The sequence below is a fragment of the Artibeus jamaicensis genome, unplaced genomic scaffold (genome assembly GCF_021234435.1).
Source record: "Artibeus jamaicensis isolate MK-2021 breed Jamaican fruit bat unplaced genomic scaffold, CSHL_Jam_final contig_320, whole genome shotgun sequence".
NCBI classification, from domain to species: Eukaryota; Metazoa; Chordata; class Mammalia; order Chiroptera; family Phyllostomidae; genus Artibeus; species Artibeus jamaicensis.
The window spans coordinates 327,169-351,543 of record NW_026521753.1 but is presented as its reverse complement, the minus strand read 5'-3'; the positions used below and the strand labels follow the sequence as shown (position 1 = coordinate 351,543).

Genomic DNA, 24,375 nt, shown 5'->3' with positions numbered 1-24,375 from the left:
ACCCCGCCCCCTCAATTCTGGGCTTGGAAAGTGAAACTTGGAAGTTTTATCCAACCAGGAATCCCTCCTAACAAGTAGGCCCACCTCTGTGATCAGCTTAGACCAATGAAAACTCCAGCGTGGATTTGCAGTGGCATTCTGGGAAAGCACCTTTCCCGGAAGTTCCCATCACCTTTGAGCCACACCTAGGTGGAGCTAGCTAGCCTCAGAGATCACCATTCCACGGGTTGGCACAGAAGCCTTTCTTGGGGAGGTGGGAGCTGGCGTCATCTGAGAGCACCATGGATCACGGGTGTAACCCCTAGAGTGCAGTGTAAAGGCTACAGGCTCAGAAGTCCTGCAGCCCAGGCGGTGCCTCCTGGGGAGAAGAGGAACTAAGGGAGACTCTCCTCCTAAGCAGCGGAAGAGCGAAGAAGAGCGCAGAGCATCGGCGGGCCAGTCCCGCGACCTTCAGGGACAGTGGGAGTAGCTGTGGCCCCAATTCAGGTCGCTGGACCGCTGGACCGGGGCCACCACAGCCGGCACTGACCTGGCAGACCGAGGTCACGTTCCACATAGACCCTGGACTTCGCCGGCACAGGTAGGTGATCTCCTACCGGACAGTCTGAGGGCTTCGTTAGCCATCTCCTACGTGTGCCTCCCACGCACTCCCTCCATTGTCATGATTAAGCTATGTTTTGTCCCTTCTCCAGGTGGCAGCGCCGCCGTTCTGTATCACGCTTTGGCCTGTGCGAAAGCTGGGTAGTAAATTCGCTTGATGACGAAGGGGCAGTGCTCAGTAGCAGGTTTCTGTCCAGAACATGGCCATAATAAGCGTGCCTTACGTGTTTGGGTAAAAGCCACTCTCCACGAGAAATGAGGCCTGTTTCAAGGCAAGTGGAAGTGGTCATTTTATTAAGCATCCGGCCGGGCAGGTTGTTAAAACTGTGTTTGGAAAGCACGCTTCGTTGGAACAGAAAATGTGAGCCAGGAACTGGGGTGGAGATGAGGGATGTTTCTGATATTGAATTGAGATGGTAGAGAAACTGAGGAATGTCAGGGTGATGAATAATGTGGATCTTTGGTGATTGAGAATTCCTTCAACAGAGAAATGTGGGCCCTTGAAAGGAAATTTTCAAACTAGTGGTCCAGAAATTGTGCTATTATGAAATTGATTTCATGAGTGCAGGAACATAAAAAATAAGCAAGTGAAAGGACAGCATAATCTTGACATTTGCAAGATCCACATACATTCTTATAAATGATAGTGTCCTTACTGCCAAGATCCAAACCTAAGTTTTAATTTTCTTATTAGTATAATTATCATAGTAATACTCTCTCATCCATTTGTGGTGACTATTAAATGAGGTAATGCATGTAAAACACTTAGCAAATAGCCAGCTCACAGTGTTTGTTGAGGCTTGACTTTAGGTTACTGAAGGGAACAGAAAAACCAGTCTGAATCTGGCCCTGAAACTGCTCATTCCTAGGACTACGCTCCCTCCCAGCTCCTTACAGTTCTTGCAGGAGGCAGAGGTCTCCACCTTTCTTAGCCCTTAAAAGTCCCTGACTCCTTCTCAGTCTAGTATGGAATTTTTTAAATCTATTTCATTAAAAAAGTTAAGATCTGTGAAATGTAAAATTTGTTCAATATTTAATTTTATAAGTCTAAATATACGCACTATTTTAGTCATGTCTTCTGTTGGATTTTTTTAGTGAAATATTTTAATTGTGTACAAAAGAACAGAGAACTGTAATAGTTGTACCATACCCTGCGGGGAGGGGAAACAATAGTATTTCTTTATGCTTTGGGGCTTTTTAAAGGAAACGTGGCATCTCAGCTACAGTTGAAATTCTTTTTTGCCACCCCTACTCTCCACTACCACCCCTCAGAATTTCTTTGATTCTAACCTATCTTTCCATTGTGGCTTACAGGACTTACCTGGTGAGTATTGATGTTCACAGATGCTAGGTGTTCTCCATTTTTATTCCCAGTCAGCCGCCAGGTTTCTTATAGCTGTCATGAGGATTATGACCATCATTTTGGTTCTGTCTTTGTGGCATTTGTTCTTTTACCCTCTTAAGAAACCTGCCTTTAAAAAAAAAACAAAAACTCCCAGTATCTGTGGAGTGAACTCAGGCATGATAGGCTATCACAGACTGTTACAAGCTGATAAGCATATGCCATCTGATTGGCCTTTATTAGGCTACTGTTCTCTTCAACAAGGTCCACTGTCTTTACCCAGGATAAATTTTCCTTACTTTTCTAGGGACAGGAACACCTGTTTCACGATTTTAGGAAAAAGTGGCCTTCCATGATCAAGTATGCTGTTTTGTAAAATGAGATTTTTTAACATTCATAGTAATAGCTACCATTTTCTGAGCATGTAGGTATTAGGCTTTTTAACCGAACACTTAGTATACAGTCCTATTTAATTCTCACATTACAACTATGCCACAATTAGTAATAATCCCATTTTAAGATGAGAAAACTGAGGTTTAGTAAGATTAGGTGTCAGCAGCAATCTGAGCCTAGAGTCATCTCTCTATGGAATGTAATTGTTTTGCCACCAATAAAAAACTTGTCAGGACAGAATGAAGTTTGGTGTTAACATGGGTTCTTTTTGACCTTCCTCCCCACAGCCCCATCTCCCTCAGGTGCAGGAAGCACCTGGAAGGAGGCCTCCTTTAGCAAAACCAGAGATGGCATCAGTGGACTTCAAGACCTACGTGGATCAGGCCTGTAGGGCTGCTGAGGAGTTTGTCAACGTCTACTACACCACCATGGATAAGCGGAGGCGTCTGCTGTCCCGCCTATACATGGGCACAGCCACCCTGGTGTGGAACGGAAACGCTGTCTCAGGGCAAGAGTCCTTGAGTGAGTTTTTTGAAATGTTGCCTTCCAGTGAGTTTCAAATCAATGTGGTTGACTGTCAGCCTGTACATGATGAAGCCACCCCAAGCCAGACCACAGTCCTTGTTGTGATCTGTGGAACAGTGAAGTTTGAAGGCAACAAACAACGGGACTTCAACCAGAACTTCCTCCTTACTGCCCAGGCTTCACCCAGTAATACAGTGTGGAAGATAGCAAGTGACTGCTTCCGGTTCCAGGATTGGGCCAGCTAGTAGAGCTGGAAAGGCCTCTGCTTCAGCCCTAGCTCTGGAGGGAAATGCAGATCTCAAAATGTGTGTACACAGTTTCTTTTGTTGTTGTAAGATACACTGCCCAGGCTGAACTCTGCATTTGTTTCAGTCCATGGAGCCTCTGAGTATATTTGTTTGTCATAGTTGCCTTTTCATAGTAGTAAAAGCTATTTTTCTACTCGTCCAGTAGACACCCTGGTTCTGGAAATTCTGACAAATAAAACAATAATACAAATGTTCGTTTTCTCTTGCCTGATGTGTTTGACCAGGTTTTAAGGAGAGGGTAAGTTAAAGGCAGTAAGCTTTGTAAAAGACACTTGCAGAAGTGTGAGGTCCGAGGCCAAGCACCTGTACCAGGCATGGGTGTATACCCAGGTGTAGTGGAGCTGGACTTCACAACCATTCCGCACTGTAATTCCTTGGGACATTTTGAAATTACCTTTGCTCAGGCCACACATCCCAGACCAACTATCCTGAAAGTCTGAGGGTAGGACTGGGCATTGGCATTTTTCAAAAGCACTCTAGGTGTCTTAATGTGTAGTTTACTTTGGAATACATCATACTCACCTAACGGAGGTGGATGGGCCCTACCTTAAAAGCTTAGCTGAGAGTTACATGAATGAGAACAGGTGAAATACTAAAGAGCTCATAACTGCTTGTAAATGAAACAGCTATATTAACTAATCTCTTACAAAGAAAATGTGAAGAACTGCTTTTATGAGGAAGAAATACTGAGGTTGGGGTAGGGGAAGCATCAGAATTAAAAGCTAGTTTTATTGACACTGAAGATCAACTCTGTAATGTAAAAAGAATAGAAAACTAGAATGTTTCATCATCTTTTGCCCAATAGGTGAGATCTTGTGACTACACGACTTCCTAATTAAATTTTCTTTGCTAGGTTTGGGATAGGGTTGTGGGTTAGGATTTGGAAAGGGAAAATTGAGAAGGAAAAGAATACTGATGTGTACGGTGGCACAGATGAGATTTTCCTCCCAATACCCTCCCCCTTCTCTAGTTACTGAAACTCAATGTTTAGTGAGACAAAGTACCCAGCTAAAAGAGAACTTCCTAGCTGAGTTTATAACTGTGTTTGACATGTGATCAAGTTCCAGCCAATAATGTAGAAATAGAAGAACTGGGCTTGTGGGAGAATCTTGCTTCAAAAGACAAATCCTCTGTCTTGCTGCCTAGAAGGCAGCAATGATGGCTGGGCCACTGGTTTGTGTTGGTTGAGCTGGGGGGAGCCTAGGTCCCTGATGATTATGTGAAACCACCAAAAAGTCCTATCTTTAAGTCATTACTGGCCCGGCCTATGTCACATAACTGTAGCAAAACCTATTCCCTTAAAGGGCACACCCCCTTGTATGCAATGGGCATACAAGGGGGTGTGCCCTTTAAGGGAATTTTTCTGCCAAGGCACTGTGGGGAACCAAAGAAGGCACAGGTGTGTTCCTTCCCCTCAAAGAGTTTGTAATCAGGAGGTAAGATATTGAAATGGTAAATTAAATTCAGTGTCAAAGACATAAAGAGTGATTCAGCCAGTCACATAGATGTGTGCATAGTAAGATGAGACAAGCAATTCAGCTGGGATACTGGTAAAATATTGTACATATGAGACATGAGAGTGAGGTTCCAAACCAAGATGTAGAATTACATGAGACCCTGGAGCACTGTCCCTCAGGAGGAAGGTGGAGTGGGGCAGGAACATTAGTGCAGAGATTGATTTGGAGGGAGATGCTGCTGGCCTTCAAATCTCAAAGTCCTTAAGGGACCAGGTGGAATGCCACCTCATTAACACAGGCCTGGATAGTTCTACAGGGCCAATGAGGCCCATTTTGTGGCCACATGAAAGGGATGGAGGAATGGAAAGCAGGTTCTACAGGCCCTGTCACCCTCATGGAGCTCTTCTAGCTTCTCTTGGGGAGCAAGAAATACAATTCCATTTTATTGAAGGCACTGTTTTTCAATGCTTTTTTTTTTTTTTACATATAGCCAAACATAAGCAGTGACAAAACTGGAGAAGGGTATGTGCAACAAAGGACAGGCCATATTTCCATAAAGGCACAAGAAAATAATTTAAAAGGGAAAACAAAAATACATATAGAAGGAAGGTAGGAAGGAAATGATGTATAAACTCAGTTTACTATAATAGAATTAGTTAAGGCCTGCGATGAACACTGGTGGTTTCTCCACATCAATCCCCCACACCATTGCATAGCAGCAACCTAGGTGATAGCAGGAGGTACCACACCCCCATCAGACTGACAACAGCAAAGAAACCCTCAACTCCCCAGTGCTTATGAGGATGGGACCTCAGAGTGCTAGTGTCCATTGCCTCATAAGGAGGGGAGGCAGGGTGTTTTGGGGAGAGATTTTCTGGAAGAAAGCCTTTCACCTGCTCCACGATCCCTGTTCTATGTCCCCACAGGGAAGAGTAGTGAGGTGCCATCTCCCTTGCCTCTAGCAGAGAGAGAAGGGGATTCAACAGAACATGCTGAGTTAAGAGGCCTGGAGTCTACATGACCCCACTGAACACAGGACATAAAATGCAGACACCCTATTACTGTCCCTTAAGGAGAGGATGTCTCTGGATGGTAGAGACCACTGAGGCAAATCTGGAAAGACCTTTGTTACTTGACTTCCCAAGAACATCAGGAGCCTTACCTGCTTGAAGCAACAGATGTATTTAAAACTACTCTTGAAAAAAACTGCCTAATATAAATATAGATGTAGTTTAGATAGAGACATGAAGACATATGGCCCTGCCACCCTCCATTACAGCCAAGGCCCTACTCCCTGCCTCCATTCAGCCACCATCCTGCTCGGGGCTTTACAATTACTATTTAGTTGTCATCTCCCAACTCTGGGGAAGGTGAGTCAGATGATCACTGACTAGCATGAAGTGTATAAGGTGACCCTATTCCCAGAACATTCTGTCTTTAAACAGGAGAAGAGTGAGCAGACAGACTAAAGCTTTAGATCTTAATCTCCTGCTTTAGGCTGAAGATGAGCTATTTCACTTTCTACTGTGATTTGCAGGTGTGAGGTGTGTGTGTATGTGTGTGAATTCCTGTGCATGCAGCTCAGTCAAGGAATTCAGCCCCTCCCATTCCACCACAGGAGTACCTCCCCTGAAACCCCCCTCCAACCACCCCCAATCCCAAACACACAAAGCTGGCAACATTTCTATTGCATTTTTATATTTCAGAATTTCAGAACGTAGACCTTTTGTAGGGCAAGGAATAAAGTAGGTTAGTAGGGGAACTAAACATAACATCAGCAGACAGGCTGCTACTATGTAATGTGAACTGCAGCAGCCCCACCCTCCACAAGGAAAATGTGGCTTCCACATTAGAAACCACTGGAAGGGTGTCTGGCACCCACCACCTCCCTCAATGGCAGCAACCCTGCACAACCTCATTTCTGTGTGGTTGGACCAGGTAGCATTTTCAAAATGAAGGTCTGGTGGGAAATGCATCATGGATGACCCTCCAACTTTGCTGTCTCACAGGGCACAATGAGGATTCCCATCTTGTCCATTTCTGGGTGCTTCACAGGCTGGCAGTGGACTTGGTGACATAGAATGAGTTGGAAGCAGTTAGCTGAAAATGTCACCCACAACTGTCTTCCTGGAGATGGGAATTCCATCCCACATCAGCATGTCCTCCTCCACCTCCAGCAGGGACAGCTTGTCTCTCTGCTCATCCATGCTAGAGCAGTAAACATCGACAAGCTTGATGGCAGCCTTGCACACTGGCTTGTGTCATTTCTTGAAGTACTATGAAAAGATCATAATCTTGGATTCTAGACAAGGTAGCCTAGGAAAAGCTTCCCTTCAGGGATATTGTAAGCTGAAAACCTGGAAGGAGCCTCAGATGGCATCTTCAAAGCCTGATCCTTATTTCTAGATGCACTCTAGAAACCTTCTAGAGCTGTGCTTCTCTGGACCATCACCTAGGCATTTTCCAAGAATTCAGGTTCTCGGGCCCCACCACTAACCAAATCAACCATCCATGAAAATTCTGATGCTCAATAAGAATGGCGGACCACTGATTTATTGGAACATCCACTCTTTTCTTTCACTAAGAGACTGATTTGTCAGAGAAGTGTGAAGGTTAAAAATAGGCATTGCAGAGCCCTGGCTTGGTGTGGCTCAGTGTGTTGAGTGCCCACCTGCAAACCAAAAGGTCACCAGTTTGATTACCAGTCAGGGCACATGCCTGGGTTGTAGGCAAGGTCCCTAGTTGGGGGCATATGAGAAACAGCCAATTGATGTTTCTCTCACACAACAATGTCAATATTTTTCTCTCCCTCTTTCTCCTTTACCCTCTCTCTAAAAATAAATTTTAAAAAATCTTTTTTTTAAATGGGCATTGCAGACACCAAATTTCTGCTGCTGCTCAGCTTCTGCAAGCTTCAGTTTCCACATCTATATAGTGGGGTAGTATTATACCTAACATAAGTATGTGCAATATTTGTAGGACAGAGCCTGCTACATGGATCATGGTCAACAAAGAAGAGCAGGATCAGTGTGTACCTGCTGAGCTTGGAACTGACCACCTTTAGAAGCTTCTTAACTTCTAGCATTTCCTGAATATTGAATCTGAGTGAAAATAGTCTACCAGAACGCCCTTAGTTTTTCTCACTGTCTGTTTCACACCCCACATCCCATTTCACTTCTACCAGAATGCTCCAAGTAACTCTGTTCTTCACCCTCTACACTCCCCAGACCCAGCTCCTCCCAACTCTGCCCAGTCAGGGCCTTACCACTTCTCCCTCAGACTACCCAAGATTTTCCTCTACTCCCTATGCACCCTTCTACTCTGCCTCTGTGGTTTTAATCAAACTGAAACCAAAGCCACAGTAACAAACCAACAGACCTTGTTCTGTCATAGCCTCTTATCTTCAGTTTTACATAAGAGCTGACCTGTCTCAGAGACCTGGAAATAACCATAACCAGGAGAGATTGAAGCACAGAAAAAGTCAGCCCCTCCATTCCCCTTATCCACACCATAATGTTACTGTCAGTATTTAGCTAGGAATGGGAAGCAAAGGGAACTAGATATTGAGCTTAATAAAATGGAGGAACACAAGCCTATTTGCTTCCCCAGGAAACTACAGGTTTCCACACTCCAGGGGACCATAACATTGCTCCACCAAGGGATTAACACTTTCCTTCCCCCCTCATGTACTACATTGTTGGAGGGGCATAGGGGAGAAGTGTTTGACCAAAAGGCCTGTCGGTCTAACTAGGGGGTGTAAACCTATCCAAAGCCCATGAAAGCTTGGAAAAATGACTGGTTCTTTGGAAAAGGCACCTGGTCCATCTCAAACCCAAACTAATATAGTCCCAGAAAACAAGTCTATCTCATACCTGAACTTGTGCTGTGCACATCCACATGTCCTCTCTCCATAGTTATATGGCCTTAGCAGTCATGTGGCCCATGGTCACATGGTATCCATACACAGATTCCAAGAAAGAGCCTGAATACTGCAGCACAACAATGAACTAGAGCTGGAAACACAGGCTAAGCTCATGAGATGCTGGACTAGACACTGGCTTTTGTGTTGGTCTTCCTGAGGACAAGACTAGACTTTTTCCATGGCAACATGGATGAAGTTGAGACATTGAGAAGTCAGAAGGGGAACCCACTTAATTTTACATCAATAAAGTTCAATAAAGAGCCACATCCTTCTGTGCAGGTCTTAGGAAACTCTTTTCACACAGACACCACAGTGTTACTATCATTTTCCACCCATAGTAAGGTTTGTGGATTTGGGCCAAAAAAAAAAAAACACAAACACACACACACAGGGGTTAACATCACTCCTCAGCACAATTATTTTTAAATAAACATTACAATTAGAATAATTTAAAATTTATAAAAAGTTGAAATAAGAAAAATTATAATCACTTCATCTAGCTTTGTTACAATTAATTTTCTAAATCAAGTTTATAAATTAATGTCCACTTTCATCTGTATTCACAGGCTGCAAATATAAATTCATCCATACCATTTGTTTCAAGATTCCATTGCTGGGATAAAGGCAATGGATGGGGAGGGATGAAAAGACAAAATTCAGTCTTTTAGTCCCAACTTTGTGAAAACCTTTGCCTGAATGTCCTGTAATCTCAGGAATGATGGAAGTGGGTGCAGAACTTGACCCTCAAAATGGATTCCTTTCCCATCCTTCCTGCCCTGCTCCAGCTTAGGGTCCCTTCCCTGGCTCCAACTCTCACTGGGAAGGGTATGGTTCTCTCTTAGGAAAGGCTGCAAAGCAAAAGGCCCTGGTAGGTACAGCCTGGAGGCAGAGCACTGGTTGTATGGGAGATATGCAGGGATTCCTCCAGGTGGGCATCCCTGCAGGATAATATCTTCTCTGAGAATCCTAATTGCTTTAGCTGGGTGTGTTCAGTAGGAGTGGGCCCAGTGTTCAGTATCTGGGTGTCTGGTCGTGGCCAGGGCCGATCATTCTGTAGAACATTGCCTGCCTTCTGCACACTCAGCCAGGTGGGAAGCAGGGACCCTTGGACATGGGGTCTCATCTGGACCAAGAATGGCTGACAGGAGAGGGGCTAGTAGCCTGCCCTTCCTGCCACATGGTTCTCCAGCCTCTCCCAAAGCCCCTCACAACTCCTGGAGTTGTTGCTTCAAGCTTACCTCCTTAGTGTGGGCTCCCAGAGCCCTACTCAGAAAAAGCCTCTGCTGCCCTGCCTCCAATTTTACAAACATCATCTTTTTTCTTTTCTTTATTTCTTAAGTCTCTTTTAAAATTGTTGTTCAAGTACAGTTATCTGCATTTTCCCCTACCACTCCCCCACCAACCCCAGCAATCCCCAACTTCCACCCTTGATCCTATCCTCTCTAGCTTTGTCCATGTGTCCTTTATACATGCTCCTTCACAATGCTTTCTCCTTTACCCCCAACCCCTTTCACCTTCCCTCTGGTTACTGTCAGTTTGTTCTTAATTTCAATGTCTCTTGTTATATTTTGCTTGCTTGTTTGGTTTATTAGGTTTCACTTATAGGTGAGATTGTATGGTATTTGTCTTTCACCACCTGGCTTATTTCAATTAGCATAATGCTCTCCAGATCCATCCAAGCTATAGCAAAGGGTAGAAGGTCCTTCTTTCTTTCTGCTGCATAGTATTCCATCCTGTAAGTGTACCACAGTTTTTTTATCCATTCGTTTACTGATGGGAACTTAGGTTGCCCATCATTTACTGATGGGCTTCCAGAACTTGGCAATTGTAAACTGTGTTGCTATGAACATTGGGGTGCATCGGTCCTTATGGGCTGGTGCTTCAGAATTCTTAGGGTATGCTTCAAGCAATGGAACTACTGGATCAAAAGGCAACTTCTATTTTTAGTTTTCTAATGAAATTCCATACTATTTTCCACAGTGGCTGTACAAGTACACATTCTCACCAGTGCACTAGGGTTCCCTTTCTCCACATCCTCTCTAACACTTGTTTGTTGAATTGTTTATAATGGTCATTCTCACGAGTGTGCAGTGGCAACTCATTGTGGTTTTATTTTACATCTCTCTGATGACTAGTGATGCTGAGAATCTTTTCACATGCCTCTGGGATCTCTGTATGTTCTCCTTGGAGAAGTATCTCTTTAGATCCTTTGTCCATGCTTTAATTGGGATTTTTGTCTTCCTGGAGTGGAATCATGTGAGTTCTTTATATATTTTGGAGATCAAACCCTTGGCCAAGGTGTCATTGGCAAATATGTTTTCCCATATAGTTGGTTCTTTTTTCATTTTAATGCTGTTTTCTTTTTTTTTTTTTTTTTAAGATTTTACTTATCTTTAGAGGGGAAGGGAAGGAGAGAGGGAGAGAAACATCACTGTATGGTTGCCTTCATGCACCCCCTGCTGGGAACTGGCCTGCAGGGAACCGACCTGCAACCCAAGCATGTGCCCTGATTGGGAATCGAACTGTGATTGTCTGGTTTAATGCTGTTTTCTTTAGCCATGCAGAAGCTTTTGAATTTGATGAGGTCCCATTTGTCTATTCTTTCCTTTACATCCCTTGCCTTAGGGGACATATTAGTGAAGATATTGCTGCATGGAATGTCTGAGATTTTCCTGCCGACGTTTTCCTCTAGGACTTTTATGGTGTTGCAACTTATATTTAAGTCTTTTATCCACCTTGAATTTATTTTTGTGTATTGTGTAAGATGGCAATCAAGTTTCATTTTTTTTGCATGTAGCTGTCCAGATATCCCAACATCATTTGTTGAAGAGGCTATTTTTACTCCATTTTATGCTTCTTTCCCCTTTGTCAAATATTAATTGATCATAGAGACTTGGTTTTATTTCTGGGCCCTTTTTTCTGCTCCCTTGACCTATGTGACTGTTCTTATGCCAGTACCAGGCTCTTTTGATTACAGTGGCCTAGTAATACAGTTTGATATCAGGTACTGTGACCCCTCCTACTTTGTTCTTGTTTCTCAAAATTGCTGCAGCTATTCAGGATCATTTATGATTCCATATATATTTTTGAATTGTTTGTTCTATATCTGTGAAATATGTCATTGGCACTTTAATACGGATTTCATTTAATCTATACATTGCTTTGGGTAATATGGACATTTTGATTATGTTAATTCTTCCCATCCATGAGCATGGTAGATGCTTCCATTTGTTTGTGTGTTCCTTGATTCCTTTCTTCAGTGTTGTGTAGTTTTCTGCGCACAGGAAAAGTTTTCTGAGTCTTTTATCTCCTTGTTTAGGTTTATTCCTAGGTACTTTTATTTTATTGCTATATCAAATGGGATTTTTTTCATAATTTCTCTTCTGATATTTCACTATTATGGTGTGGAAAATGCCTTCAATTTCTGAATATTAACTTTGAATTCCATTGTTTTGCCGAATTCACTTATTAGATCAAGTAGTTTTTTGGTGGAGTCTATATGATTTCCTATGTACACTATCATGTCATCTGCAAACAATGACAGTTTTGCTTCCTTCTTTCTAATTTGGATGCCTTTTATTTCTTTTTCTTGTCCAATTGCTGTAGCTAGGACTTCTAATACTATGTCAAATAGAAGTGGTAAAAGTGGACATCCTTGTCTTGTTCCTGATCTTAGTGGGAAAGCCTTTAGTTTTGCCCATTGCATATGATGTTGGCTGTAGGTTTTTTGTATGTGGCCTTTATTATGTTGAGGTATGATCCCTCTACTCCCACTTTGCTGAGTGTTTTTATCATAAATGGATGCTGTACCTTATCAAATACTTTTTCTGCATCTGTTGATATAATCATGGGATTTTTGTATTTCCTTTTTTATGTGATATATTACATTTATTGATTTGTAAATATTGTACCATTCTTGCATCCCTAGGATGAATCCCACTTGATCATGGCGTATGCTCTTTTTAACATATTGCTGGTGTGGTTTGGCAATATATTGTCGAGGATTTTACCATCTATGTTCATCAAAGAATTTGGCCTGTAGTCTTCTTTCTTTGTTGTGTCTTTATCTGGTTTTAGGGTAGGATGATACTGGCTTCATAAAAGTGTTTGAGAGTGTTCCATCTTCTTGGATGTTTTGGAATAGTCTTTGAAAAATAGGTGTTAGCTCTTTCTTAAATGTTTTGTAAAATTCTCCTGTGAAACCATCTGGTACAGGGCATTTGTGTGATGGGAGTTTTTTGATTACTGCTTTAATTTCATCTGTCATTAGTCTGTTCAGGCTTTCTGCTTCTTGTTCATTCAGTTTTGGAAGATTATATTTTTCTATAAATTTGTCCATTTCACCTAGGTTTTCAAATTTCTTGGCATGTAGTTCTTCATAGTAATTTCTTACAATCCTTTGTATTTCTGTGGTATCAGTTGTAATCTCTCCTCTTTCACTTCTGATTGTGTTGACTGGGAACTGCTCTCTTTTTCCTTTTTGAGTCTGCTAAAAGGCTTGTCAATTTTGTTTATCTTTTCAAAGAACCACCTCCTGGATTTATTAATACTTAGAATTGTGCTTTTAGTCCCTATGTCATTTGATTCTGCTCTGATCTTGGTTATATTCTTCCTTCTGCTTGCTATGGTTTTTTTGGTTGTTGTTGTTCTTCAAGTTCTTGTAGGTATAGGGTTAGGCTTTTTAAAAAAAATGTTTCTATCCTTTTTAGGTAGGCCTGTATCACTATGAACTTCCCTCTCAGGACCACCTTTGCTGTCTCCCATAAGTTTTGGATGGTTATAAGTTCATTTTCATTTGTTTTTGGAAACTTTTTTTATTTCCTCCTTGATCTCATTGTTGACCCATTCGTTGTCTAATAGCATCCTATTAGTCACCACGAATTTGAATGTTTTTTACTTTTTTCATTGAGCTTGGTTCCTAGTTTTAGGACTTTGGGGTCTGAGAAGATGCTTGATATGATTTCAACTTTCCTGAAATTGTTAACACTTGTTTTGTATCCCATCATGTAGTCTATCTTTGAAAATGTTCCATGTGCATTTGAAAATAATATACATTTTGCTTCTCTGGGATGAATGGTTATATATATTCAGTGAAGTGCATTTAATTTAGGGAATTAATGCCACAATATCCTTGTTGATATTTTGTTTGAAAGGCATATCCATTTTTGACAGTGGGGTAATAAAATCCCCTAGCATAAATGTGTTGCTATCTATATATTTCTTGAAGTCCTCCGAGATTTTCCTCATGTATTTGCTTTCTCTACTGATTGGTGCATATATGTTTATAATGTTTGTCTTCTTGATATTCTTCCTTTGAGTATTATGAAATGCCCTTCTGTGACTCTTTTAATGGCCTTTGTTTTAAAGTCTATTTTTGTCTGATATAAGTATTGCTACCCTTGCTTTTCTTTTCCTGTCAATTTTCTTGGCATATTTTTTCCAAATCTTCACTTTCAGTCTGTGTAGTTCTTTTTTTCTGAGGTGGGTCTCTTGTAGACAGCATATGTGTGGGTCATATTTTTCTTATCCATTTAGCTACTCTGGGTTTTTTTTTTTTTGAGCATTTAATCCATTTACTTTTAAGGTTAGTATTGATAGGTACTTATTCATTACCATTTAACTCCCTTTGTACTGGATTACCTCTCTCTCTCTTACTCTTTTTCTTCCTTTCTTTAAAGCAGTACCTTTAACATCTCTTACAGTGCTGGTTTAGTGGAGATATATTCTTTTGGCCTTATTTTCTCTGGGAAACTCATTATTTAGCCTTCCATTTTAATTGAGAGCCTTCCTGGGTAGAGTAGTCTTGGTTTCAGGCTGTTGCTTTTCATTACTTGGAATATTCCTTGCCATTCCCTCTGGTTTGCAGTGTTTCAATTGAGAAGTCAGATGCTAGACTTCTTGGTGTGCCTTCTATGTTATTTCTTGTTTCTCTCTTGCTGCTTTCACATTCTCTCTGTGTCTTTACATTTTAATTTTGATGTGTCTTAGAGTGGACCTATTCAGGTTCCTCTTGATTGGGACTCTTTGTGTCTCCTGGATTTGTGTGACTTTTTCTCTCATCAAATTAGGGAAGTTTTCCATCATTACTTTTTCAATCAGGTTTTCTATCCTTTGGTCTTCTTCTCCTACTTGTATCCCTATTATATGGATATTATTACATTTTACACTGTCCTGCAGTTCCCTTAACACGTCTTCTTTCTTTTTGAGGCTTTTTCCCTTTTCTTGCTCTTTCTGGGAGTTTTTTGTACCTTGTTCTCCAGCTTACTGTTTCAATCCTCTATTTTATCTAGCCTGATTTTTATTCCTTCTATGTTCTTCATTTCACAAATTGTATTCTCTATTTCCTCTTGGCTCTTATTAATAGTTTCTATTTACTTTTTCATGGTAATATAGTTTGCAGTAATTTCCTAGTAGCTTCCCTGTAGTTTGTTGTAATTCACAGTGAGCTCCTTGAGCTTCTTTATAACCATTGTTTTTTTAAAGATTTTATTTATTTATTTATCTTTAGAGGGGAAGGGAAGGAGAGAGGGAGAGAAACATCAATGTATGGTTGCCTTTCATGCATCCCCTGCTGGGAACTGGCCTGCAGGGAACCAGCCTGCAACCCAGGCATGTGCCCTGACTGGGAATCAAACCGCAATCCTTTGGTTCACAGGCCTGTGCTCAATCCACTGAGCTACACCAGCCAGGGCTATAACCATTGTTTTGAACTCAGTATCTGATAGTTGACTTGCCTCTATTTCATTTAGCATTTTTTCTGAATATTCCTCCTTTCCTGTGGTTTGGGGTTTGTTTCTTTGCGTGTCCATTTATAGGGGACCATTTTGTTTGGTGTGGGCCCAGTTCTCCATGGAAAGCAAGGTCCAATGCATAAGACCCACACCCATGGATAGGTTCTCCCATGGGGAATCTGGCCTGCATTGTACCTAGGCCACTTTGAGACTTGCTTTTTGCTAAAACTCCCTCCCCCTGAATTGAGACAGCAAGTGCTTACTATAACTTCTTAAAGTCTGTGCTAAACCTCCCCAGTATGGAGTATAACTGGTTCAATCACTTTTCCCTTTGAATTTGCAAATATCCTTCTTGTGTGATGTGATTAGCAGCATTATCTCCTTTGTTTGCTGTAAAAGGTAACCACCTAAAGTGAACCTGTGTATAGTAAATGAGGACTATCATGTAATGTGCCCAGAAAAGCAATAAAGGCTTGTCATGGTGAGGGCTGAGGCTGTTTCTCCTCTTGAGAAAAAAAGCCATGCTGTCCCTTTTCCTCCACAGGGCACGGTGGTCCGTGTGAATTTCTTGTATCTCATTCACAATGTTGCGGACCCCATGAGCCTGGGTCTGCATTACCCATTGTTTTTGAGACTCATCGTGTTTGCCTCTGCTTCTTAAATTGAACTGTTTTGACTCCCTGAGTTTGTGGTGTGATCTTCTATAGTAGGAAATCTGTGAGATTCAGTGGTGTTAATCTCTTTGATCTCCTAAACTTGATGCTCTTGGGATGTCCTTTATGCCATTTATGTTGGCTTTCTGGAAGAGACAGTTGGGTTTTGATTATCGTTGGGTCATTCTTTGGTGTGTCCTTCCCTCTAGCTCATGACAGAGGAGGGTCATTCCATCCATCACATATTGTATACTATTGTGCAGGGTCTGCCAGAAGAAAACCACAAAGCCCAGGTAACAAACCCAAATCTGCAAAAATATTTCCTCCTTGCAGTATCAGTATCAACAGCAAGTGAACCAGTATTAATAGGGTGCAAAGAGATTAAGACTATTATAAGAAAGGAAACAAATATAGTATAAAATCTAGTCACTTAATATGCACAATTTTGCTGGAGAAAAAATGAGTGTTAAAAAGCTATGCAGAAAAGAAAAATATCACTAATCATGAAGAAGACCATGATGGATTTCGTCTTGGTAGTCTCTGGTATTTACCACTGTTTTTTATTTTGGGATCTGCCTCTGGTGATGTCAGTCAGATGTTGACCCTGTCTGACCTTAGGCAGCCTGCTCTGAGACTGCCAGGGTTCTGCTGTATGTGGCTGTTTCCTTCAGTTGTTAATCTAGACACTCTGCAGTCAGCAATGAGGCTTAAGCCCCAGATGGCAGGGCAGAATCCTGCTTGGAGTTGGGGCTTTTATTTCCTCTCAGGCTGCTGCTGCTCAGAGGGGAGTGGTCTGCCTGAACAGGATGGTTGCTGCTGTAGGCATGATGACTTAGTTCCAGGATCTGGCACCTACTCTCTCAGCTTTCTCCTCAAAGCTTCCATCCCCAGTCTCTCCTCAGGTGTCTCTAGCCCACTCTGCCCCTGCTTTTGCTGGAGCCATGAGTAAATGGCTACAAATGAATATTTGTGCATTGGCCCTTTAAACGGCTCTTTGCATCTCTAGCCATCCATCTCTGTCAGAGAGCAACCTACAGGCATTATTTTGTAAAACAAAAACCTTAATTTCTGAGTCTTAAAGTATTCTTAAAAGAAAGGGCTATTGGGTCATTGCTAACAAGAAAAAGGATCAGGTCCTGGGGCAAGAAGTCCAAACCACCAGTAACAGCACCAGAGGAAAAAGGTGACATACATGTCATCTGGTCCCCCGTTCTGGAGTTGATGAGTTCTTTTATACATTTGGCTTCAGGTGAGAAAAATGTAAGTTGTTTTGAAAGATTCCACATTGGCTGCAGTGAAGAGGGGGTGGGAAAAGGTGAAGCACATTGTGTGAGAAAGAAATATTTAGTACATTTGATTGGCTACAGGCAATAGTCTTGAAAGTTCATGCCTATGAAGCATAGTTTCTCATGGTCAGTCAATTGACGCCTGGAGGTTGATTCAAATCTCCAACATATGTTCAAGAATATGAGAAGTCTTTTGCTAGCTGGCCCATACCTCCTAACTGGTTAATTATTCCTGCCTCTTTTACTCTCTGGCCACTGTAACTTAATTTAGAACACTGCAGAATTTTTTTTCTTGTAATTGTTTTAGCTTTTCTATACATACTGTCCTATTTATTATGCTGTGATCACCCAAGCCAGAATGTGACACTGAGAGCCAAGGACTCGTCTCATGTTTTGTTTATGTGACAGACACCTGATAGGTCCTTTGGGAGCCATGCATGCAGGAACCCTACCCAACAGATGCCAGGGTCCCTGGGCTGTACCCATCATGTGTTCAGAGCCCCAAATGAGCACAAGAGACCCTGGGCACAGGCTGCCAGCCTCACAAGTGCCTCACACCATACCAGCAGCTACTGGGTAGTGCCCACCCAAGTGTCTAGAAATCAGTAAGTCTTAGCAAAATGGAAAACTTAGAAAAGGACTAATGCATGTAGATCACAAAATAGAGAGAGCTTATTGATACTGAACAAGGTGCTCACCCAACCTCCTTTTTAAATGTACATTATAAAGGAGAACAACAGTGGATGTTGTGGCAATTTCCCAGGAATACCACTTTGTAACATATTTTCAGGGGATTGAGCCCCTGGTCATGTTTTAGTAGACTTCCTATTGAGTCTCAGGCAGAGTAAGTCTATTGCAAGAGTAGCATGTTCAGGAACTGGGGCCCAGCAAAAACAACCAAAAAACTGAAGGAAAAAGGAAGCTTTGATCCAGTACAGAACTAAATCAACCCCAAAGCCCATGTACTCCACCTCCAGGTATTTTGAGAGTGAATAAATCCCTTTTAATATGTAAGACAGGTGGATGGGCCTTTCTGCAACTTGCAAAGCTGTCAAACTAATATGAATCACCACTTATCATTTATCATAGTGATAATGAACCAAAACATTTTGCTGTACCCCATCTGGGCCAGGGTCCATGAAAAGGCACACTCCTACCGGTTTTTCATGGTGTTTAGTAGTACAAAGTTTTCTGAGGGCAAGTGACATTTAAAACTCATCTCCTTTATCTCTATAGTTCCATTTCTATATGTATTTTGCAAATGCAATTGCCCATAACACCCATGTTTATACAAGATAATTCAGTCTTTGTTATAATAGTGAAAGCACTCTAAGAGTCCAACAATAAGAGATTAAACAGGTTACACTATTTTCACAAAGTGCATTCTTATATAGCCTTGAAAACAAGCAGCAGACCTGTCCATGATTTGAATATGAAACAAACTACCAGATTCATTGGTAGTCAGGAAAGCAAAGTTCAAACTCTTTTAAAAATATTAACAATAGTTGTCACAGGCAGTAAGAACATCTCAAGAACTCTTCCAGGTGTTCTGCACTATTTTGATCATAATTTACAGATGAAGAAATTGATTTGTGTTTTTAAAAGTGTCAGGGGTGAGATTCTATAATATAGGCTTTCTCTGTATGCATGGACATTCTGGAAAAATTGGCAAAAACTTAATGATGGCTATCCATGGGGATTGGATTCTGGGGGCTGAATATGGCGACAAGGCATTTGTTGTTGTATGCACTCCTAGACCAATGATTTTCAACTGGTGTACTGCAAAAATTTTAAAACATGCAATACCTTACTACTTAGTCAGGGGCACTGACCTTTTTTCCCTTAGTCTGTTAAAAAAATGACAACAGCCAACACAACAATAGCTGTCAGGTGTGAATGCCCTATCTTGAACAGTAAGTATATAGGTTATATAATTGAAATGCACCTTATTGGTCACATTGTATAAGGTTGCATCTGACTGGTTCTTATTACCAGAAATCCTTATATACAAGTATAAGCACCTGATTTTTTTAAAAGTCACTTTGGTATATCAGAGGAATGGCAACATGAGAGATTCACCTTGGCCTCTTCCCCTGAAATTTCAACAAGTTGATCAGCTATGACACAACAAATGATTCTCTGTTCAACATATAGGCACACCTGAAGCAGAATTGCACATTGAAGCATCTAAAGATGGACAGATGGAAACAACCACGGGAGGTGAGAAGGGAGGAAAGCTCAGATGGCCATGGTGGCAACTCTTCAGCCCAGAGTTTTTGGTGAATTTGCCAAGGAAAAAACAGGAGGCCAGCTGTATCCAGCACTTCTTTCAGCCAGCTGGGAGGAGCAGAGAGTCTCAGTGTACACTTCTGCAGGAGTAAGTGGTGTAAACTGCCTGAGTCAGCCAAGAGGCCTGGACAAGGACATAGCACAGGGGTTCTGCCACAAGTAATGGCTATCAAACAATGTCCCAAACAAAGAAATGAAGCCACAGAGCATGGATGCCTTTTAGACTCCCCAAACTCACCTCCTGTGGCCCTTGGTATCAGGTTTCTGAGCACATTATCTCCAAATCTGAGAACTTTTATGTCAAAATCACTGTTTCCTTCTGTGACTCATACCCAGTTGTGGGATGTGGCAAGGGACCCTGGGGAGGTCTGAGTGGCCATTACTGAGAGGGCAAAAGGAAATCTGCCCACACTGTGGCTATATGGGCTAAACTGATGAAGACCCAGAGGTCAGCTTTGGGACTTCAGAAAGCTTACAAACTTGAGATTCAGTTACACCTACTGGAAAATAGTAGAAAGACCATCTCATAGGAATTTAGTGAAGTGCAAATTAATACAATAGATGCCTAGACTAAGAAACCCATCCAATACCATGAATAACCAAGGCAACAAGGAAGCTCAGAAAGAAATTTTAAAATCTCCAGAAAAGCAAACTGGAACACATGGAACTATGTGATATAAATGACAGAATTCAGAGCAAAGAGGTAAGATAGTGGAAGAATAGGAGAGTTTATTTCACACCACCTCCCAAAACCAAGCTAAAAATAAAAAAATAAGAGGGGAATATACACCTGAAAGAAACAACTGAGGACTACCTGAGGAGGGGATACTTAATCAAAGGCAGGTGGAAACCAACTCATGACTATTAGAAAGGGCAAGGACATGAAAGGGGCCAGCACCACTTTCATAGTCAGTTGGAACCAACGTCATGGGCAGCAGCCATGGAGGCTGAGGTGGCTGCACAGCTGAAGCAGCTTCCCCCAGAGAGAAGTAAGGCCTGGACTTCAGACCGGGCTCCCAAACACAGAGCATCAGCATTGGGATCACCTGCCCACACAGCATCTAGCTGTCAAAGGCCATGGAGTTTTTCTTGCCTGTGAGAGAAAGACAGAGTCTGCTAGAGACAACACCACCTTTTTTCCTCCTTCCTTGTGTTCTAACGAGGCAATGCACAGATTTTGCATTACCAGCCACTTGCCTTTGGCTTGGATGAAGGGAGAGAAGCACAGTCTGCAGCCACATGAGGGGAGACTGGAGTGGGAGGCTTGGGGGAGAAGAATAAGGGAGCAGCTGCTGAGTTCCTAGAGCTGGGATATAACACCATTCCACAGCAGCCATTTTTCTTAAAAAAAGCAAGCCTCTCCCAGGAGAAAAAACAATGACCCTACCCTGTAGAAAAAAAAACCTCTCACAGTCTCAGAAAGACTCCTAGCCCCATCCTCTGGAATTCTGCTTGCCCCACCCAGCATTTATTATTATTTTCTCCCAACCTGCATCTTATCCCCTGCTAAGGACACAGCAACATAGGCAAAGTCAGCTGTGTTTGAGACTGGATTTAGGGCATGGCCATTCTATACACTTTTCTGGGAACCAGATGGGCCCCTACCCATCATAGGAGAGCCTAGGGAAGCCATCATACCCAAAGTCTGGGCTCTGGAGGCCCCACCTACTACCCTACTAGGGGCCTTGCCCTGCTGAATTCAAGAAAATGATCTGGGAAAGACTCAGATGTTTGAACACACTCACTCTTTTCCCCGAAGTCTAAATAGCACCTACCACAGGAGATTCAAGGGTCTCATCCTGATTCCACCAGAAGCCCTCTCAGAAACAGACATTTTAGCAGCTAGACTTCAACAACAGGAGTGAAAGCAGAGTCATGTGGAGATGGTACCTGTGGTGATTTTCGTCATTAATTGATTTACCTGTGGGCCTTGTGCTGATCAAAAGCCAGCAGTACAGAGCAGTGAGGACCATCTCAGATGCAGTGAAGCCAAAAGAAAGAGCCGCAGACTATGAATCACTTGTAGCTTTGAACAGGCTGTCTAAAGCTAGATTGGATATCATCTGACAATGGCTTACACCAGCATCAGAACACCAGAGGCATAGCCAGAAGTAGAAGCCTGCAGGCAAGCACTAAACTCTGATGAGATGAATTCTACCTCAATTTATTTAATTATTTGCATTATTTTTCTCTATATAGCTTTTTAACATTTTCTTTTTCTCCAATTTTTCTTATTTTCATTATTTTTTATTTCAAATCTCACATTTTACTCTTCCCTTTTCATACTCCATTTTGCCTTCTTCCTTCTCTTTCTTATTCTTCTTTTAAATTTTATTATTCCTCTTTCCTTATCTTGTTTATATTCCTTACTCTAATCATTTCTCCTCCCTCTATCCTCTCAAAATCATTTCTGTCTTTTAGTCATGTCATATTCTTTTTTCTTTCTTATAATATTCTTATTCTCTTTCCACCTTTATTAATCTCTGTCAATTTTTTACTGATACTGCTGATTTTGGGGGGGGACATTATTGCTGGTGTGAGTTTTATTTCTTGGGTTATTTTGTTTTGTTCTGGAAGCACCTGTACAACAGCATACAAGATGTAGTGGGGGTTGAGACTCTCAGTCGTCCAGCCAGAGAAGAGAACCCAATAACAAATGAGCCAACAACAATCAAAGTAAAATACAACAGGACAGCCCACATAAACTGCATAAAGGGCATCCATAGAGTATCCAGCTCAGAATATCAAGAAGACTGCACCACTGAGTCTTATATGACTCCAACCACAAAAGGCCACTGATAAAGAAAAATGGTCAAAAAGCACATAAACCTAATATGTAAAAACAAAAAAAGAATCACCTAAAATGGAGAGACAAAGAAACAACTCCTAATCAAAAGGAAAAGAGGAACTCTCAGAAAAAGGGCTAAATGAAAATGAGGCAATAAATTTATCTGACATAGAGTTCAAAGTAATGGTTACAAGGATGCTCAAGGAACTTAGAACTACAAGGAATTTTATGGGAGATATAAGGAACTTAGTGGTAACTACATCAGCATGAAAAAGGAACTAGAAACTGTGGATAAGAACCAGGTAGAAATGAAGAATAAAATATCTTAAATGAAGAATACACTAGAATGAATTGAAAGCAGGGTAGATGAAGCAAAGAATTGAATCAGCAAGTTGGAATACAAGGTAGAAAAAACACCCTGTCAGAGCAACAAAATGAAAACAATACTCAAGAAAAATGAGGATAGATTAAGGGAGCTTCAGGACAATATAAAACATAATAATATTCACATCTTATGGATACCAGAAGAAGAAAGAAAGCAAGGGATAGAAAACCTCTTTGAAAAAATAATGACACAAAACTTCCCAAACATGGTGAAGAAAAAAGTCGTGCAAGTTCATGAAACACAGAGAGTCCCAATTGAGATGAACCCAAAGAGGCCCATTCCAAGACATATCACAATTAAAATGGCCAAATAAAAAGACAGTAATAATCTTAAAGGCAGCAAGGGAAAAACAGCTAGTAACATACAAGGGAGTGCCAATAGGGCTATCAGGTGGTTTCTCAACAAAAACGCTATAAGCCAGAAGGGACTGGCATGAAATATTCCAAGTAATGAAAAACAAGGACCTGCAACAAAGACACTCTATAGAGCAAGGCTCTCATTTAAAATGGAAGGTGAAATAAAGAGCTTCCCAGACCAGAAAAAGAATAAAAAGGCTAAAAGAGTACATGTTCACCAAACCAGCATTGCAAGAGATGCTATGGGAATGCTTTAAGAGGAAGAAGAAATAGGAGAGAGGAACAAAGGCAGAAAGGGAAAAATGACAATGGATAAGTACTTATCAATAATAATATTAAATGTAAATAGATTAAATGCTCCAGGCATTGGGTAGCTGAATGGATAAGAAAATATGACCTATGTATATCCTGTCTATAAGAGACCCACCTCAGAACAAAAGATATACACAGGCAGAAAATGAAGGGATGGAAAAAATATTCCATGAAAATGGGGTAGCAATACTTATATAAGACAAAAGAGACTTCGAAACAAGGGCCATAACAAGAGAAAAAGAAGGTCACTAACTAGCACTTAAGGGAGCATCCAACAAGAAGATATAACCCTTGTGAACATATTTATACTCAATATAGGAGCACCTAAATATATAAAATCTTGTAGGACTCTAAGAAAGAGATTGACACCAATACAGTCATCATAGGGGATTTTAACACACCACTGTCAACAATGGTCAGACCTTCCAAACAAAAAAACGAATAAGGATACTGTGGCATTAATAACATTGTAGATCAAATGGACTTAATTGAAGTTTACAGAACATGTCACCCCAAAGAAGCAAAATGAACATTCTTCTCAAATGCACATGGATCATTCTCAAAGACAGAGCACATGGTAGGAGAGAAAATAAGCCTTAACAAATTCAAGAAAATTGAAATCACATTGAGCATCTTCTCACATCACAATAGAAATTAGACTCAACCTCAAGAAAAAGAAAGTTAAATATATGGAGGCTGAATAACATGTTATTAAATAATGAATGGGTTAACAACAAGATCAAAGAAGAAATCAAAGAATATCTGAAAACAAATGAAAATGAACACAAAATAACCCAAAACCTATGGGACACAGTGAAAACTGTCCTGAGAGGGAAGTTCCTAGCATTATAGACTTCCGTAGTGAAGGTAGAAAAATCTCAAATAAACAACCTAACTGTATATCTCTAAAAAACTGGAGGAACAACAAACAAAGTCCAGAGTGTGTAAAAGGCAGAGAATACTCAAGACCAGAGCAGAATTAAATAACATAGAGACCTAATTTTTTTTTCAAAAGATCAATGAATCCA

General features: G+C 41.2%; 1 protein-coding gene and 1 long non-coding RNA gene across 2 annotated transcripts in view; one reads left to right on the top strand and one right to left on the bottom strand.

Moving 5' to 3' along the window:
• Positions 1-24,375, bottom strand: part of LOC128627124 (uncharacterized) — a 152,764-nt gene that overhangs the window by 106,150 nt on the left and 22,239 nt on the right. The gene's annotated exons all lie outside the window — the stretch shown is intronic.
• Positions 156-3,349, top strand: NXT1 (nuclear transport factor 2 like export factor 1). The gene is made up of 2 exons (XM_037148397.2): positions 156-580; positions 2,623-3,349. The coding sequence occupies exon 2, from the start codon at positions 2,683-2,685 to the stop codon at positions 3,103-3,105; it is 423 nt and encodes a 140-aa protein (XP_037004292.1). The 5' UTR covers positions 156-580; positions 2,623-2,682; the 3' UTR covers positions 3,106-3,349.